We start from the raw sequence: 14,819 nt of genomic DNA, 5'->3' as shown, positions 1-14,819 counted from the left end.
GAGCTCCAAGGAGATTATGTTGAAAAATAAAAAAAAAATTTACCCAAAAAAAATTGTTTTTATACTTCATTCTAAGGACTTATTGAACTACCCTCGTACTAAACAATAAACTCTAATTATTTATAAAAATAATAAGTGTTCAATTTTTATTTATAAATTCAAATTTTAAGAAAACTTTTTTAAATACGCAGGATTTTCTAAAATTTTTAGTACAAATCCAATTAATTTTTAAAGTTATTGTGATGTTTTGAAAAAAATTCAAAAATAAAGCTAAATTTGAAAAAATTTTAAACTACTTCTAGATTTCTCAAGATTTTGAAATACAATTTAAAAGTTTTTCAATGATGTTTAAACTATTTAAAATAAAAATAATTTAAATTCTAATTTAAGAACTTGTAAGTTGAAAAAAAATTTTAATTTAAAAATATTTATTGGCCTAAAAAAAATGTTAATCTGGATTTATGTTTTTGGAACTTAATCTAAATCTTTGAACTCTATAATTTATGAATGTTAAAAGTTTTGAATTTTGCAGTTTAAATTCATTAAACTTAAGATTATTCAGTTGAAAAGTGTTGGTATCTTCCAGTTTATACGTGTAAGCTATTGAACAATTCTTTAGAAAATTGTTGAATTTAAAATCTTTTAAACTTCAATTTTAAAAGTTAAAAATTTAATAGTTCCACTTTGAATTCTTCAGTTTGTTGTTTATTTTGTATTACTTGTACTTTTACTGTTTCGCTTTATATTTCGATTTTTTATATTTTATTGACCGGGAAAAATATTTGCGAACCGGGGAAAACCCGGGAATTTTGTTCTTTGATTAAAACGATCACCCTGAATCTCTTTAAATCTTGGTATCTTACAAAAATCATTTTAAATCCGTAGAAGTCACTTAAAACCTCTTTAAATCGGTTAAATTCTTTGAAATATTTTAAAATCTTAAAGAGGTTCTTTTAGAATCTTTAAAAACCGCGGAAATCTCCAAATCTTTTGAAATCACTTCAAATTAAATTCTTGGAAATCCTTTTAGATCTGTTTGAATCTCTTTGAAATCTTCGTGAACCTTTTGAAATCTTCTGATATTCTTCAAACTTCGTAAAAATACCTTGTAGTTTCACATGAAATCCTTTAAAATCCAGCGACTTTCTTGAAATATTTCGAAATCTCTAGAAATCCGTGGAAATAGTTCTCAATTTCTTAAAATCCATCAAAATTAATCGAAACGCTTTAGTATCTTTTGTAAATCCTTTGATATATTCTGAAATTCCTAAAAAAAATTAGAATTCCCATTAAATTCTGTAAATAGTTGTAATTCTTTTAAATACTTTTACAGACCTTTGATATCCCTTGAAATTTTTTTTGAAATCTCATTTACGATTTAAAAAAAAATGTAATTTTTTTATGTGTTGAGTAAAAAATATGAAACCTTATGTAAGGGGGCGGCGGGGGGGGGGTGCCTTACGAAACCTTGCAATATAGGGGGGCTTTTTAATTAAAAATCATTATTCTTCTTTCATTGTATCTATCTTCTAGGATTCCTATATTTTCTGAACAAGGATTTGTGATGTTCTAGTATTTGTTTTTTTAATATCCGATGCTTATTTATTTGGTAGGTCACGAAGTTGACTGGGTTCAGTGTGATGGCGGGTGCAACGGATGGTTCCACATGCACTGTGTGGGCCTGGACCGAACTGAACTTGCAGAAGAGGATGACTATCACTGTTCTAATTGTAAAGAAATGGATCAAAACACGACGGTATGATAAGTTAAAGAGATGGAGATACGTTTTTCACAATAACTTCTTATAGTTTCTCGTATCTCGTTGTAAATATGCTGTTAGTCAGCACTTGCATGGGGAAGCTTTTAAGTCTTTTTATTCATTTTTTGAAAAACGTTACACGCCCGAGTACGAAATCGCCGTATAATCACTTCAGTAGACATCATCTTTCATTTGTAAATTTTCCAGTACATTTACGCGAGACCACTGTAAATATCAATTTAAAAAATACTTATGTTTTTTCATAAACAATAGACGAAAAGTCTATTATACCTTAATGTCGCTTAATATTACGTAGTTTAATAAAAAAATTGATTTATGGTATTGTACAGGAAGAAAGAGAGACTATAGCCTCTTGATTTTATTTTATTTTTTCGCGTACTTTCATTTTCTTCGTGCATTTTACATTTGCTAATGTTCTGTACTGTAAACTTGTTATGTTGGCGCAAAAGCACGAAGCGAGTGCCTTTGTAAATAGATGCTAGACTTAACAAGTGCTTTTTTTTTTAATTGCGTGCAAACGACCTTTTACCTTCTGACTGGAGAAAATTCCCGTGCAATTTTCTCTGGAGTGATCCGAGACTTCTGAAAGATGATGTTTCAACGTTTCATAAGTTATCTGATAATTTCCGACAATAATTTTTCATCAAATTCCTCTTATATAAAACATGAAAGGCAAAGAGAAAGCTGTTTCCTTAAAATTCTGATTGTGCTATTGACTTTTTTTCCTGCATTGTAGAGTGAATAGACAGTGAAACTGCGTGAAAAGTTTTCTTATTAGAGGCATGTGTTTATTTTGCACTGTTCTTTTTTTTTTTTAATGTACCAGCTGTGTTGGAAGTATCTCGTAAATTGCCTCGTTTTAATATTCGGCATTCATTGAAAGTATATAAGAAACTTATATTCAATTCGAACACTATTTCATCTTAGTCACATTATTTATATTGGCTTCTGTTTTTTGGTGTATCTGAATTTCAATTCCGCACAGATATCATTGTTGTATGCACGAGAGAATTTAAGTTCAGTATCAGATTCAGCATTATTTTGTCCACGCTTCTTACACATAACGAAAATATAATAGTTTCTTAGTCAATTTTATCATTATTTTTAAATGTGATGAATTGATACAAATAATATAATCACAATAAAACGTTATTTTATTGATTGAATTAAAGATTGCCAATCGTGGACAGTGATGAATCCTATTTAAGTAAAAAGTGATGATAAAATACTGTGTATCTCAATAAAAGAAAGAGCTCGACTACGCATCACACAAAATGTTTTTTCTTTTCTTTATTTAAATCAGTTGACTCTTTCGCAGCGCTGTTTTTAGTTTCTTATGTTGTATGATAGATTTGGTGTTATAATGGAACCATGCTTTATACTATGAATGTAAAATATAGAATATAATACAAACGCCATAAACAGTCGAATTGGTATTTCATTGCGAAATTTTATATCTTTAGCATGTTTTTTTAAAGCTAAAGTATTTTCAGGATTAAAAATTGGAGGTTGTACCAATTTTTTTCAACTTTTTCGATTGAAGATTTTTACCATTTGGGAGTTTAGCTTTGGACAGTATAAAAACTAAAATCGTTTAACATGTAATGATTCTACATTTATTTTGACCTTTTCTCATTTCTAATCTAAACTTCTTATATCTTGCAATTTTCAACCACAACTTGTATTATTTCAGAAGATTTACCATATGTAAACAGGATGTCTGCTTGACCGGGAAACCGGGAATTTGATTCAGTGATCGGTATTTTTTTCTTATTATGATATGTATGTTATCCCAGGGTTTTCGGCCACGAGATATCACGAAGGATTGAAGTATTACATCCAATATTTTTTAAAAAACGAATGACTTTGTAACAAAATATATTTAGATAATGAAACTGTTAAATTTTTTCTCAAAAATACCAATTTCCGGCGGAAAATATTAACATAACCTACTGGAGTTCAAATATTGTAAATATTTTTTGAAATCTAATGTTTTTTTATTTATTAACAGTACCAATTTCCGACGGAAACTATTAGTATCATTCAAAATTGTTAAAAGATTCTAAATCTGGTTAAAATTATAATAAGTTTGGTTTTAAAATACCAATTGCAAATTTTCTTCATTGCACAATTTTTTTTAAAGCACTTATTGTTGGTGTTAAACGGTAAAATAACTTCATTTATGAAACTTAAAATATAATTATTTCTGTCTAAAAAAAAACAATTTCCTGTGAATAACGCTTTCTAACCAAAAACTGTTCAAAAATGCAAATCTTGTTCAAATTATTGTGACTTTTTAATACCAATTTTTGGTTTAAAAATGCTAACCTGACCTACGATTGTTGTAAGTTGTGAATTGTATTTATCATTAAAATTCTTTTTTTTTATATATTAAAAATGTTCATTTCCGCCGAGAAACAGTAATATAAACCAAAATTGTAAAACTATTCTTAATCTTTTTTAAATTGTAATAATTTTTGTTTTTAAATATCAATTTTTGGTTTGAAATTTTAACATAACCTAAAATTGTCGAAATGGGAAATTTTGATGATCTTTGTTTGAAAATCCTCAGTTACAATGAAAAAAACTAAAACATAATATATTTTTTTTAATTGTATGTCTTCTTTCAAAATTTATGATTTTTTATTAAAATTATTGTTTACAAATAATTTCCAGCGAATAGCACTTCATGAAACATGTATAAGATTCACAATAATTAATTAAATAATCTGAAGGTTTTTATTTAACCGCGCGAGAGTATTTGAACAATTAACAAGCTATTTAGGAGAAAAAAATGTTTATTCAAAATTTATAGTTTAAACGATCCAAAATTAACCATTTTTAAATGCTAAAAAATGGATGTAGAAATATTAAGAGGCTGTGGCGTATTTTCATTAGTTTCTTTATCACTAAAAATATAAATTGGGAATTTTAAATCATCGGTCAGGTAGACACCCTGGTAACATTCTTCGATCGTATTTAAAATTCTATGATTGGTGTTTCATTAATTTGGAATGCATGGCCGTGAAAATGTTAGGTTCATAGTTTTTAATTCGACATTAGTGTGGTCCAAAAATATTTTTTTTCCAGGGACCAAGGCTCACCCATATTTATTGAGATTCTCGGAAAAAGAAATTGTTTTTTTTTCCTTCAAATTCTTCAATATAAAGAAGTGCCCCGGGCCTTTGAAATTAACGTGGGATTTTAAATGGGAAAATCTCATTTTTGTGAAAAGTGGAAAACATAACAACTTTTTATCAACTTTTCGTAAATTGAATTACAGTCAATCCGTAAGAAATATTCAAGTAATCTTTTCAATTCCATAATTTTTAAATGTGACGCGCACAAGATCTTTGTATTGTGTCTGGAAAATACTCCGAAAATGCTAAATGGCAGTTTCATTGCAAATTCATACTAGAGATTTTTTAGCATGCGTTTTTTGTATTTAAATTATTTAAGGCCATGTGATGAGTGTAACAGCTGATCAAGTCAGCCCTAAGATAAATATTTTTTTACCCATATTGAAAAATAAAAGTTAAAATAACGCGGAAATTTTTTTCGGGAAATGTTAATAAATATTAAAGGATCGTTTGTGGCCTTGCAAAGAGTTGGAGGAAGAAAAAATTTCATTTATGAAAATAATGATTATCGACGGACACATTTAGGTTTTACAGCAGAAGTTTGACTTAAATTTCTCTGACGGTAATCATGCAATCTGTTTTACCCACAGACCCCTAGAAGTTCGAAGTTGTCATGGACATAGGAAGCAAGGGACTAGGCATACCATTGCGGGGGCGATGCAATGAGGGGGAGGTCCGCCACCTTTTGATGTCCCGCGACAAACATGGCAGCGCCCACATGTTTATATTTTCATGCTCAGTTTGTCGGCAAAAATTCTCGTGCGCATAATCAAATGGCAAATCTTAAGATGGCGGCTCTCCCCACTCATGGAATTCTCCCCCTTCCCGTGGATTCAACCCCGCTCGGACAAGTTAGGATGGCATGCCTAGTCCCGTGTTTCCTGTGTCTATGTTGCAGGGTTTGATTACAACACGGTCGGCATTTCTCAAAAATAGAAATTAAAGAACACTTTTTTCACTATTTTAATTTTTTAGGACCAGAGACAACAAATTTCCACCGGAACAAATTTCCTTTCCCAAACTTTCATTTCCCAAACTTTCAGAGTGATACCTCATTTCGTTTAGACGTAAGTTGGGAAAGAAAAATCGAAGACCAGGGTTGGTCACGTGACCCACTCGTCACATGGCCTTAACCCTTTTATTATTATTTGTTAATGGGCCCTTTACAAAATGCGTAATACACCTTTTCCAGGCTCCCTCCTCCGAACACGTCATAAAAAATTTGGTATTTTTTTGGAATAATTTTGTTTATTAAGGTATTTTTTAATTGCTTAAACAATTTACATTTCTTTCAATTTTTATTTTCCTAACAAATCATGAAAAGTTCGTATTTTCTGGAATTAATAATACATTTAAGTTAGGAATAATTTTTTGTTTGAAAACATTTAATATTTGTTTGAAAATTTCCATTTGTTAACATTTTCCCCATGCCAAACCATGATAAAAATAAATGTTTTTTGTTTTAGACATTATACAATTTTTAATTTAAAATTTCTTAAACTATGTTGCTTATTAAGATATTTTTTCTTTTAGAAGTTAGTTACACCTCAATTGTTCAAATAATTATTATTTGCTTGAACATTTTATTTAATTACATTATAAATAGTTACTTTTTGTTTGTGGGATTAATTAACTCAAGAAAATTGTAACCTTTCATTATTTGATGGGAAAAGTAAATTTAAACAAATGTTAATTGTTTAAACAATTGCAAAACGTCTTCAACAAAAAATAGTATTTCTAAAACTCATTAAGAGTGTCATTTATTACAGAAAATACGGTAATTTCATGTTATGGAATGAAAACAATTTAAACAAATACAAATTGTTTAAATAATACAAAAATGCTTAAAATGACCAACATTATTCTTGCAGGAAAGTACTAATCAAAACAATATAATAATTGTTCAAAGAATTTATGATTATTTATGTTGAGATTTAATTACAAAAACTCCCGCTTTTATCATGAATTTTACATGAAACTGCAATTTTGCCTTTTCCGAGCACAATAGAACCTAGGTATTCTTGAATGAATACAAGTGCTTGTTAAAAACCCTGTATACTTTAAACCTCAACAATTTTTATTCAGTTTACAAGAAATTAATAATAAGTATTCATTCTTTCTATTTTTCCCAAAGCTTTTCCCATCCAAAATCCCATGTTGATTTCAAAGGTCCCGGGGAACGTCTTAATCTTGATCGATTTAAGAAAAAAAAACGTGAAAGCAGGGTGTCGCGTGTCTACAAAAAAGGTTTTGTAGCCTATTAAGACGTTAATTAAGTCATTCTAACATCCCTCTCCAGTCCTTTCCCTCCTCTGCATTATTCTACTTCTTCCTCTACTATCCTCTCTCCTGGCTTCCCCAGAAAACTCTCCCCTCCCCATACTTCCCTTCCCCCGCTCACATTTCCCCACACCTACTTACCCTCATTTTTAATAATTCCCCTAGTTCCACTTCCCTACTACCCGGCATTTCCCTTACACTCTCCCCCTCATTTCTCATGCATCTATTCCCTTTATTTCCAGTTACTTTATTTACACTCATTTTCCTTCAATTCCTCACACCTAATTTCCCCCTTTATCGTTCTGGAATTCCCCTCAACTCATTTCCCACCACTTCCTCTGCTTATCTCCCGTACTTCCCCTCTCCTCAGTGTCTCTTAATGCTCCACTCCTTATATTTCCGCACTTCTACTTTCCCCCACCTACCCTACTTTCTCTATTTCCCTCATCTTCACTTCTGCTACTGCCTTCTTCATTTCCTCTACTTCCTCTCCCCTTTCCTTCTTCTATTTTCCCTCCCCTCATTTCCAATCACTTCCTCTCCCTTATTTCCCTTCACTTGTCATACTTCTCACTCATTAACCTACTTTACCTCCCCTTAATTCGCAATTCATTTCCCCTTAATCCCCAAACCCGAATTTACTCCTCCATCATCTCCTCTAATTCCCCTCAACGCATTTCCCCTACTCTCCCTTCACATATTTCCCACCACTTCCCCTTCTTCCTCGACAATGATTTATCCCCTCTTCCTCATTTTCCCCACCTACGCTGCTTCTCGCACTTTCTCTATTTTTCCTTCCCGTATTTCCTTTTCTTCCTCTACTTCTCTCTCATTACCTTACTTTACCTTCCCTTACTTACCCCGTTTCCCCGTTTTGAACAATAATCAGACGGACAGACGGGCGGACTCCGGATCAAAATTATGCGGGTTTCTGCCTGAGGCAACGAATGTCTAAAAACGGGATTATGTTTACGGAATTCAAAAAGGGGAGGGGGGGATGTTCCGGAGCTATTTTGGACCACCCTATTCGATACGTGATTATTGAGTATTGTTTAAAGCAAAATTAGTTAAATCTCGTTCTGCACTTTGCTCGACACTTAGCACTTTTTCTATCGTAGTTATCAGTACAGTCGCATAGAGAAAATATTTGTTTTTCTTGTTTGAAAAAATGTAGTTAGCAGCGCCAGATAGACTGGCCGATTTTTTAGGCCTGGATGCACTTCTATCCCTTTCTCAATCCCAGGGATACCACAGCGGGGATGCGGATGCAGATGCGGATACCGATGCAGACAGCCAGGACGCGATATCTTTCGTTAGAACTTTTTAAATTGAAAAAGAATCATAAACCTTGAATCTACACAAAGGAACATATTTCCTGCTGGAAAATCGAGAAGGATGGAGCAGGAAACCATTCTACAGAGGTCAGCCGTCACTCCGTCAACACCTGATTCAACTCTCGTCAAAAATTATCTAAATGTCACCTGAAAATCAATCTGGCAAGATTGAGAAACAATTCTGGTAAAGAAATTCTTCGCTTTACGTCACGGATGAACCCTGACGTGTTCAATTGCAGGGTGTCTACTCACCTGGAAAATCTGAAAATATCAGGCAATTTTCGTGGTTCAGGAAAAGTGTTTTTTTTTTAAATCAGGTAACTTTTTCGAACGTGCTTAAATTTGTTTAAAAAATTTTAATGTTAAATTAAATAATGTCTTTCAATGTGAAATGATAAATTTATACTTATTTCAATAAAACGTCTTTTTGGAATGACTGAAAAATCCCGAAAAATAAAATTCCTGATTGTACAATTCGCGAATTGAAATATTCCCAAATAATAAAATTTCGGAATAATACAATAATCATATATTTTTATAAAATTACTGTTTTAATTTAAAATAACAATAATTGAAAACAATTTTCTTCCAGATATATGTATTTTCAATTATTGCTTTTTAAAGTTCAAACAATTTTAGAAACTTTATACATAACAAATAATTTTTTTAATAAAAATATTTGATTATTGTATTCTTAATAAATAAATAATATTAATGAACAAAATTATTTAAGCTCTGAAATTTTAGTATTGAGGTATTTTCAAATTCGGTAATATTATAAACTATCGAGAATTTTATTATTCAGGGATTTTTCAATTCGGTAATTTTATATACTGTTCGGGAATTTTATGATTTGGGAAATTTATTTTTCGGGATTTTTCAGTCCCATCTTTTTGTCGTTTTCACTGATCTCAGGAAAATATATTTTATTAAATATATTAATATCATGAATATACTCTGAATTTTTAGTTCCTATGAAAATAATGAAAAATTGGTTTTAATTCACACAAATTCATGAATTTTAGCAAAGTATTAAAAAATGTATTAATTTTGTTTTTATTATTATTAATTTCTTTAATTATTCGATAGTCATAATGTGTATTTATTGAATATCCTATAGATATGAAATTCCTAAAATTGTTGTATTTTTAGTAGGCTGTTAAAAAAAATTGTTTCTTCTAAAATGGCTCGCCTACAAATTTTTCCTGTTGGTGTCAAAATGTCTCCGGAGTTTTGGAAGAATTGAAAAATATATATTTATGGGGCACAAACCTATTCTTTCAAAAAATGCTTTATTTTATAATACTGGCGTTATTATTAGATCATATATTTTATTTTAATTGTATCAATTAAAAAAAGAAATTTTTTCCAAAATGGATTTGACGGACCTCTAAATATATTGTATTTTGTATTCTGTAAAAAACCTGGATTATGATTTTTACTCAATAATAAAACAATATATGCATTCTAAAATAAAATAATCCATTACAACGGAAATTAAAATAAAATGTGCAATTTTTTGCAAAAATAGTTTTGAGAAACCCCCCAACATTTTTGTTGATTCTGCCAAAAATCTGGGTAATAGATTTCGTTAAACATAAATCAATGAATGTATTCTAATTTAAATTAATTTATTACAACGGTAATTAATATCAAATGTGTCATTTTTTGTGAATATTGCCTCTAAAGGCCAATATTCTTTCTAATTCTGCAAAAATCCAGGGTGCATTTTGGCATCAAAAGGAACAATGGCTACGGAAGCTATTTTAGAAAAGAAATAAATCTTTTTTGGACCGCTCTACTTATTCCTTTGGTTTTATTTTATTTTTTCTAGTTTTCTATCAAACCTAATTAATTACAATTAAATCGTTCATAATTGAATAATTAAAAAGGATATTCAAGTATTATGTAATATTATATTAATTATTAATTAATTATACCTGAAAAAACCTGGAATTGTCAAGGATTTTTTTCAGAATATGAGTAGACACCCTGAATTTTGACGTTCTTTAGTCACTTCACATTTTCGGAATTTTATTTTCTAGAAACTGACTTGAGAACAACATCTTATTCATTTTAGAATAATCCCTGGTGGAATAAGTTTTACAAAAAACAAAAAAAAAATAAAAATAAATGTACAATTTTGTGCAATAACTAGAAGAAAGTACTAATTTATGCTGTTGGAACACTTTTCGTAGTTTTCTGTATTTTTTTGTTACAGAAGTGTGCCATTTACTGTAGATTCAATTTTCTAGAATAATTTAAAGGAAATACAAGTGTAAAAAGTCCTACAAAAAAACAGTAAGAGTGATTGAAAGAGGTCCTTATAAATCAGGGCACATTTTCTATTTTAGTGTAAGTTAAATGGTTTCTAAATTGAAAATGTTGTAATAAAGCAACAAGCTGTGCCTGTTTTTGAGCCCTTAGTTAAAAATATTGAAGTTTGTTCGATGTTTTGAAGAAAATTGCGGGAAATGTTAGGAGAAAAGCTTAAATAAGCTTTTTAATTATTTTCCCAAACCTTTGTTTAAAACTTGGCTATCTTATATTTAGGATTTTGTACTTTTTTACAACAATCTGCAAGTTCTAGAAAAGTTGTAATTTCTTGTATAATTTGTTGCACCAGGGATATTTTAAACTTTTCTTTTCAACTTATTATTCTCAAAAGTTGAGAGTTTCAAAACAAAAGGCATGCAAATTTAAGAGCTCTTAATTAATACTATATTCGAATAATTTGAATTGGGTGACGTTTGAATATCAATAAGAGTGATTGTCGAATAAAGTGCAGTGGAACGCTGCAAAGTGGGAAATTGAAAACCAGTATACTTTCTTCAGAAACTCAGAAAACTTTTCTTTTCCTAATAAAATATGAATGCACTTCCTCCGCAAAATTAGGAAAATAAAAAACGCTGAAGTTTCTAGAACCCACCGATCCTTTATCATAGTTATTTTGTAAGGAAATAATCTTCATTGTCGAAATAATAGTACGATTTAAGTTTTTAATGGATGTTGCAGTGAGAAAAGAGTGTTAAGGCCTTCACAAATCCTTCGCGCCGATGGTGTGTACAGATAGACTGAAAATAATTTATGTACTAAAATATAAAAATAGATAATTATTATGTACACCTTTAATATTCTACTCTTAGAATCCACCAGTTTTATCTTAAATGAAAGTAGAGGAATCTCGTGAAAAGTGTGAAAAAATGTAATTAGTATCTTTTCTGGGACGAATATTAAAATATTTTTGAGTTTTGAGTTAAGTTCGTATTTGAGCTAAATCTTCGAAATTTCACAAGTGACATTTTTCTAAGTTATAAAAAACATCGTTTTGGTAATATAAAAGAAAGTAGAGCGAGTCCTGTGTACATAATATTGCATCTTATTAGATACTACCCATGGTAGGAAAATTCAAGTCCTTTGTAAGTCATCGATAAATCGGACTTCATAAACTGAGGTCAAACGGAAAAGCTTATTTTTTTGAATAGTTTTTTAATGCATATTTAAACAGTAGATAGACTCCCGGTAAAGTCTTTTTCGGAGAAAACTATCTTTTATGTAATAATCGAAAGAAAAAATGCGACCTATTAGCGACACTATGATAAAACACCATCGCAGTAGTGAATTATTTTATTTTACTTCGATGATTACATACAAATATAATTGTCTTCGAAAAAATTGCCTCTACCGGGAGTCTTTCTACTCTTTAAAGTAAGTATACAAAAAAAAATTACACAAAATGGCTTTTCCATTGGCCTCAGTTTATGAAGTCTGATTCACTCATGATTTTCAGGGGCCTTAAGAAAGCCATTGTGTTTTGTAAAATAAAATACATTATCACTCATACAAATTATGATTTTTGAAAAGCCTGATGTAATCTGAAAAATTGCGCATTTTAAAAAGGATTTTTCTTGAATCTGAGTTACGTAGAATTCTTGGATTTGTAAGGAACGTAATTTGTTCGTCGGACGTTGTACAATATTGTCTGATTGTTTTTTGTTTTTTCATGGAACTTCAATTTAACGTATGTGTGGCCCAAATTTTCGGATCACGACACAGTGTTTTAAATTCAGGGAGGATTTAAAACAGGCTGTGAGATAAAGTAAAAGTATGATTTTCCTTAATTTTTGTTCGTCTGTTTTTCACAAAATGCAATTTTTGAATGGATATTTGTCTGTATGGACTGCAAACGTTATCATCGAGGAAATGTACGTGTATATAGAAAATCTGGTATAGCCTAGATGTAACTCATATAGATTTTTGTCGCTTTTTCGATCATAGTTTTTGTGTGAGGAATTTCATGATCTATTTTTTATTTATACATTTTAGATATGCTTTTTTTAGTGTTTGTTTCCTTCTTTAAGATTACTTTTTCCCTGTTTCGCTCCAGTTTGATTTGAAAATAGTATAACTTGTTGTTTTCCACCGAAATTCATTCATCTCTATAAAATATTATGATGGTGTATTAACAGTATTAATAACTATTTTAATATGCGACACAGAATCTAGATTTCATTGTACACCCAAGATATTATGTGTAGACGAATTACAGATATTTATAAAACTTAAGGTTAAAATTAAGATTTGAATGTAGTTAAAAAAGTTTGTTTGTAAGATTATAACATAAACATTTGCGAAAGAGTATAATAAATATTATACGTACAAGTAAGTAATCTGGTGTTGCAGAATTTAGTATTATACCTTTCTGAAGATTGAATTCTTCATCAAATGTTGAATCGATGGAAGCAAATATTTTTTACTTACATCTTTTTTTTCTACTTTTTTTTTAATGGACACATGAACCTTACATAATTTTAAGATATTTAGTTTAAATGTTTTTAGATTTTAAATTAAGCTGCCGGATCGAGTAAGGGCACATACATTTTTTTCAGCGTGTGCGCCAATGAACCTTGACAAGAAAAAAAAAGAAATCTTAAAATATTTTTTTCCTAAATTCACGCAAATTTCTTGCAGTAATTGAATTTTTTAAACAAATTTTTAAGGCTACGGGAACTCATTTCAGTCGAGCCTAAATGTATTATTCAACTTGGCAGGATTATATTAAACCATACATTTCCTATACCCCGAATTTTGGTATTAAAATCATTTTGCTTGTAACAATCAGTTCCACCAAGTTTCATAATATCTAATATGGCTTTTTATAATTTATTAAAATTTTATTGCGGGTAAAATTAAAAAAAAACTTTATTTTAAACATGTTTTTTTTGCCATTGAATATTTTATTACTTCCACTTTTTACCAATTTTTTAGCAATGGCTAAGACTGTGAAAATCTGTTGTTAAAATAATGATTTTTTTCTAAGTTATCAACTTTTTCACAAATAATGTTTTTTCTTTCACAAGACATTTCTGTAAATACAGGATGTGTACTAACCGGAAATCCTTTTATTAAAAAATTTTATGACGAATTTTCTGCCCCACTAGTTTTGTAAATAATTGTTGAATAATGGAAAATAATTCTGTTCTTAGCATTTTGCTGACACACTAAAATGTAAAATGATTGAGATAAACTGGAAAAACTTTGAAATAAACTGGAAAAGGTTTTTACAAATGTAAAACCTCAATGTAGATTGTTAAAGATAAATAAAAAGTTCAGAAGCTTCTTCAGATTTTTGAAAGTTTTCAGGAGAATCAATCAAAGATTTCTGCGAAAATGATAAGGGATTTTTCATTGAAAAACGTAAATATTTAAAGAAAGACTAAAAAATGTCTAAAGATTTCTAAATGCATGTGTCGAAAAAAATCTGAAACACCTCAAGGAAATTTTTTATTTTAAAATATTTTTCAAATTTTTAGAAGGTTTGAAAATTCTTCCCTTGGTATAAGTTTCACCTTTTTCTGTAAAAACGTAATTTTGTTTGAATTATCTTCTATTACATTATTTATTTAAAATTAATCTTTCTGGTTAAAAATGTTAGTTTTTTTTTTTAAATTCGTCTGGGTTGAACACTTTCATTTCTTTAGTAGCAATTTTATCTTTTTAGATAAAAAATGCAATTGTCCAATTGAAAATTAATCTTCTTTGGTTGATGATTCAACTATTGTGTCGAAAATTCGTATTTTTTGGTTGAATTCTACTTCTTTGATTTTAAAATTAAAATCTGTTTTAGTCGAAATATCAACTATCACATTTTTGGTTGACAAAACATGTTTTTTGTTGAAAATTTAACTAGTTGGTTAAAAATTAAATTACGTTGTAAAAATTCATGTTTGTTCGAGGATTCGTCATTTTAGTTGAAAGTTAATCTCTGGTTGAAAATTAGTCTGT

The 14,819-nt window shown here is 29.6% G+C and overlaps 1 protein-coding gene across 10 annotated transcripts in view; it reads left to right on the top strand.

Annotated features, from left to right (window-relative positions):
* Positions 1-14,819, top strand: part of LOC117169625 (lysine-specific demethylase lid) — a 77,273-nt gene that overhangs the window by 55,011 nt on the left and 7,443 nt on the right. For 2 of the 10 annotated variants that reach the window (XM_033356085.1, XM_033356082.1), the window contains exons 17-18: positions 1,614-1,756; positions 8,375-8,987. In XM_033356085.1, the coding sequence (XP_033211976.1) occupies positions 1,614-1,756; positions 8,375-8,527 (296 nt within the window). In that variant the 3' untranslated portion in view covers positions 8,528-8,987. Of the gene's footprint in view, positions 1-1,613; positions 3,207-8,374; positions 8,988-11,549; positions 13,199-14,819 lie in introns of those variants that run through there. The other 8 variants (XM_033356087.1, XM_033356084.1, XM_033356086.1 and 5 more) reach the window with 6 other exon arrangements.

Source organism: Belonocnema kinseyi, chromosome 3 (assembly GCF_010883055.1).
Source record: "Belonocnema kinseyi isolate 2016_QV_RU_SX_M_011 chromosome 3, B_treatae_v1, whole genome shotgun sequence".
NCBI classification, from domain to species: Eukaryota; Metazoa; Arthropoda; class Insecta; order Hymenoptera; family Cynipidae; genus Belonocnema; species Belonocnema kinseyi.
Note: the sequence above shows the minus strand (reverse complement) of the source record. Positions and strands in the feature narration are given on the sequence as shown.